The following is a 4,942-nucleotide window of genomic DNA, read 5'->3' as shown; positions in this document are numbered from 1 at the left end:
TCAGCCCGAAAAATGTGCATAGTCTTCCGGATGGGTCTAGCTGCTCCCAGCCCTGCTTGGACAGGTACACCATGATGACCACCGGGCTGGTAAGCAGCTGCCCGACCAGGTCTGTGAGCGCTAGCCAGCCGATGCACAGCAGAAAGGACTTCTTGCGCTTGCTCTCGCGGCGCCGGTAGCTCCGCGACACGAGCAGCATGGCCAGCGCGTTGCCCACGAAGCCGGTGATCAGCATGGTGATCGGGAAGGCCACTGACACCGATCCGCAGTCCTCGCGGCCTGGGATGCGCGTGAGGTTGCTCCGCACCTCGGCGGAGAGCTCAGGCGCCCACATGCCTGGATACGAGTGGTTGAGGCGTGTGCAGAAAGGGGTGCCCCCGCCGTCGCCCCGGGTCTCCTTCATACTGTCTTCGAGGTGAGTAGGGGATGGCGTCCGGAGAGCAGAAGTGGGAGTTGACAGAGGCTGCACCCGCGGCGTCGGAGGTCTTTCCCTGGTAGGGTCTGCGCTCCCCGCCATGGTGCAGGGAGCAGCCGCCGCCTCACTCCTATACTAGGACCGCGGTCGCAGCCGCCCGAGTTCTCAGGCCACTCAAGCAGCCGCGCAGTCCGCTGGGAAGCCTCTGGCTCCGAGGCGCTCGGAGGTGCCGGGCTCACTCTATAAGGCCGAGAGGCGGGGCGCCCGTGGGTGTGGGCAGAAGTGAGGTGGGAGGAGGGTGGAGAAGCAACCAGCGCCGCGCTTGGCTGCCTGGGCTGGCAAAACTCCTAGGCAGACTGTTGTCTTAACTCCCCTACTCCTCGCCGGACCCGACTCCCACTCGCCTCCCGGCCAGCTCCCGCCTCTAGTCCTCGGCCGGAGGGGTGTGTGTCCCTGGGAGGCGAGCGACTAAAGTGTCTCCCTGGATTTACCAACCCTAGCCTCGCTGCTGAGGCGAGCTTTCATCCACAGATGTTCCCGCAGGGACGAGATCCTTTTTTTGAAGTCCTTTTGCAACTCTAACAAACGTGAATGACCGACTTTCAGCAATCTACGCGAGCCGCAACCCCTTCGCACAGATGAGCGTCTACATTTTTTTTTTTTTTTTTTGCTTCCTACTTTGGAGCTCTAGAGTTACATGGAAGACTAAGATGTACCGCCCCTTGGGGCCCCACTGAAACTATAATTTCATAGAGAATGCCCGGAGATTTCAGAGACTAGACAAGAAGGAGGAAAATCAGGTGGTCAAATTCAAAAATAAATCCCAATTATAAAGGCTCCCCTAAAGCTGCTCCACCGCCTCCCCAAAACGTCAGCTAAATCAAAAGTGCCTAGAGGCAGGTAGCAGCTACATGCATATCTGAAGCAGTAAAATGTACTCCTGTTACTTACGAGAGTGTAGTGGAGGAGAGAGGCATTTCCTTACAAAGTCTGCAACCATCCTCCTCCACGCCATTGCAATTCTCTTGTAATTAGAACTCTAATAGAAACTGTATTTAGGGGGACCAGCAGATGGCGAAACGGTTATGTCGCAGGACTCCCACATGGCTGACCACAAAGAGAGTCCCTGACTCAGTGGCTTGAAACTCACATTAGGCTTGTGTGCACGTTCCCAAAATCCTGAGAGGAGAATGGAGACGGGATTACAGGTGGCCACTCCCCCCTGGGGATGAGGGGTGATTTCTCGCGCTATGTCTCTTCTGTCTCTCCTGAGAGCCCACAAGCCCTATAGCAAAAATCTCTCAAAAACAAACCAACAAACCAAAAGACTATTTATGAAGACCTGTGTTTGCACAAAGACCTTAACCCATCTGGAAACTTTGCTGTTAAAATAATAATGAGAATAAGACAGTGTGGAATGGGGGGTGGTGGTGAAGAGAAGAGGATAAAGATAGCAAGAGAACAATAGAGAGGCAGGACGTTAGTGAGAAACAGATATGGTTTATTACCTGTTGATGACATGTATAGTATTCTCAACTGGATTGGTCTGAGAAGTATTTCATGATGGGTAAAGTCTTATTACAAGCAAAATGAGAAATAGTGATTGACTGTTTTTAAAAATAATTAGAATAATAATAATAATGATTGGGAAAATCATAGAAAAGATATGGAATTTTGAAGCAGGAAGATTCATGTCTCTGTATTGACTGACATGCATAGCATTCCCTTTTGAAAAAGCAATGTAATACAGTGTAAAGTTATATGTAATCCAATGTAATATAAAGAAGATTATGATGATAATAAAAATTAAAAATTAAAAAAATACACATCCATCGAAAATAGGTATAGTTGGGGTCGGCAGGTTGCATGGTAGTTAAGGGCACTAGACTCCCGAGTGACTAACCGCGGTTCGAGTCCCAGATCTGGTGGCTTCCTTTCTCACTCTCCCTTTCTCTCTCACTCACTGTGTCCCTCTCTGGTCAAATTAAATAAATAAATAAATAGATTAAGCTAAATCAAATAATTTTTTAAAAAGAAAATAGGCACAATTCCCCACCTATCTTTTAGTAAGCCAATACTTTATATAGTTTCACAATATATTATATATTTTCGTGGCATTTTCTCATTTTATCACAGTGGTTCTCCACCAAACTATTGCATTATTACTCCCTTTTAAAGGTGATATAATTGAGTTTCCATGAAGTTAAAGGATGTGCCTGAAATCCCTCAGCAAGTCCCCAGTATTCTTAGTTGGAAACACAGTATCTTTATTGCTAGATGGCATGTGTGCTAGCTAGAGATGAAGAAAGGAAAAATGCACGCCCCAAAAAGGTGTGGTCACGCTGCAATGTTTTTCATTTCTTCATCTACTCAGGATTTAGGATGCGTAGGTAGAAGCAGGCTGGGATGTTTTTCAAGCCTCTGGCCGGATTCTAACTGTGGTACACCATGTGAGATCCAGCTCTCTAAACACAGCACTTAACCACTGTGTGAAGCACAGTATTCTTTATGTAGATACCACAGCTGCCCTCAGCAAATGAAAATTAAGGCTAAAAATGCTTTTCCCCAGATTGCCTTTTCAGATTGTCCAGGAAATAAAAAGATTTTAAAAATATTTACAAACTTTCTCTCATATTTAAGAAATTAGACCTAATTATGTACTGTTATGAAGGTCATCATTCAGATGGACTAGGTTAACTTTCAGAACAAGCCAGATCATTCCCCCCCTCCCCCCAGTTTAGTTGATGTTCTGTTTGGGTGTTTCAGTGTTAAGAGATGAGAATGGGATATGTCCTTCTGCATTCTCTTTTTCTGTAGTGTTGCTTTGAATTTGCATGAGGGCTTGAAAAAAATCATTACAGTGCTTTATATTGTTCAGAGGAGAAAAGTTAAGAATGTTATTTAAACCCCATTTTAATTACATTCATTAATCCCAATATTAATTTTATTTTGTGTTCACATTAAAAATAGGTTTCCTGCACCTTTGATTTTTGCTACTTAAATGATCTAGTTTGTAGCAAAAATGGCTAGGAAGGAATAGTGATATGGTTTACTTTATAAATCTTCTCCAAACCTTTTTTTTATTACTTTAAATTAATCTCAAATCTATATTTAAGAAAATATTTTTTCTAGAATAATGACATTTCAAAGATACAATTTTTTGTTAGTATTGAATAAAAACTTTATCTAAAGCATTTGGGTGAAAGTAAACAACAAGTTAAGTTTTTAGCAGTTAATAAAATTCTAGCATAATTATATATTTAAAAACTTAAGAACATTTCATAATTCATGCAGTGAAGGAAGCAAAACTGCTCTTTTCATAGTTACGTCAAAAATATTCTCATTTTTATTTACAAATATTTGACTTCCTTGACTCTTCTACTTCTCCAGCAGTGCATATTGTAGCCACATGTACAAGCATAGAATTCAGCTTTAGTCTCTTACCTCTATGCCAGTGCATTAAATGTGTTGCATTTCAGATCTTTTGTATAATGCTTCCCTTCTTTCAGCATTTTGCTTCATCCTATTCTAAACTGTCTGCTTGGCAGCTGTTCATCTTGTGAACAAGTGTCTGAGAATCTGAAGAGTCTCACCATGATGAGCCGGGGGTTGGTTAGCACTTTTACTACAGAAATACCCTTGAATTGTGTTGGTCTGAAACACTATCGCCCTCTAGTGATGTAAAGGCTAGTAACAGTCTCTAAATGACCAATGTATGGTTTGTTTAGGGAACCTTTGATTTCTTTCCTAGAGATCTTCTCAATACATAACTATGGCCATTTTGTTTTCCTTTGAGTTCACACCCTGGTATGTGCTTAATACATGAACCAATGGAGAATTAAATTGAAAAACCACATATTCAACTAGTTTTTATACATTCACCTATTATATCTAATTTAAATTCTGCTGTAGACATGTTTTTAACATAGGTTATTTAATCGTACTTCCTCTGGTATCCTAGTTTTTAATTCACAATACATATCAATATCTAGCTACTGTCAAATATTTAGAACTTTTATTAAGAAACTTACACATGGATACAAAACTTATACATGAATACAAAACAAGACAACTAACTAATTGCACATAATCAGACCCTTGATCACCTCCTTATAGAGAGAGAGAGACTGAGACAGTGAGAGAGAAAGTGAGAAATTACTCCCTGGAAGGAATGGTCATGTCATAATCCCTTCTCAGTTCTCATCCTGGATTGTGGCATGCACACACTTGCAAACAGGATGAGTTTCAAGTCACCAGGTCTGGGACTCTAACCACAGCTAGCCATGTGGGAATCCAACGCCTTAACTACCACACCACCTGGTGATCCCCAAATCTTGGGTTTTTAGTCCCAAATAGCAGAAGAAAAAACATTGATCCTATGGTTTTTGTCTTCTCAGTATGATTTGCCATAGAAGCAGGACCAATTTTAAAAAACAAAGAAACAAAGAAACAAACAAAAACAAAACAAACAAACAAACAAACAAAACAACTGTGAATAGTTAAAAAACTAGAAAAAGTTATATACCA

The 4,942-nt window shown here is 42.2% G+C and overlaps 1 protein-coding gene across 1 annotated transcript in view; it reads right to left on the bottom strand.

Annotated features, from left to right (window-relative positions):
* The window catches only part of PTGER3 (prostaglandin E receptor 3), a 78,893-nt gene extending 78,413 nt beyond the window's left edge, over positions 1–480 (bottom strand). The window contains exon 1 of the mRNA XM_006167133.2: positions 15–480. Within this exon, the coding sequence (XP_006167195.1) occupies positions 15–403 (389 nt within the window). The 5' untranslated portion in view covers positions 404–480. The remainder of the gene's footprint in view (positions 1–14) is intronic.
* Positions 481–4,942: the final 4,462 nt, after the last annotated feature.

The sequence above is a fragment of the Tupaia chinensis genome, unplaced genomic scaffold (genome assembly GCF_000334495.1).
Source record: "Tupaia chinensis unplaced genomic scaffold, TupChi_1.0 Scaffold144529_1, whole genome shotgun sequence".
In the NCBI taxonomy this organism is placed as follows: domain Eukaryota; kingdom Metazoa; phylum Chordata; class Mammalia; order Scandentia; family Tupaiidae; genus Tupaia; species Tupaia belangeri.
This window is presented reverse-complemented; position numbering and strand designations above follow the sequence as displayed.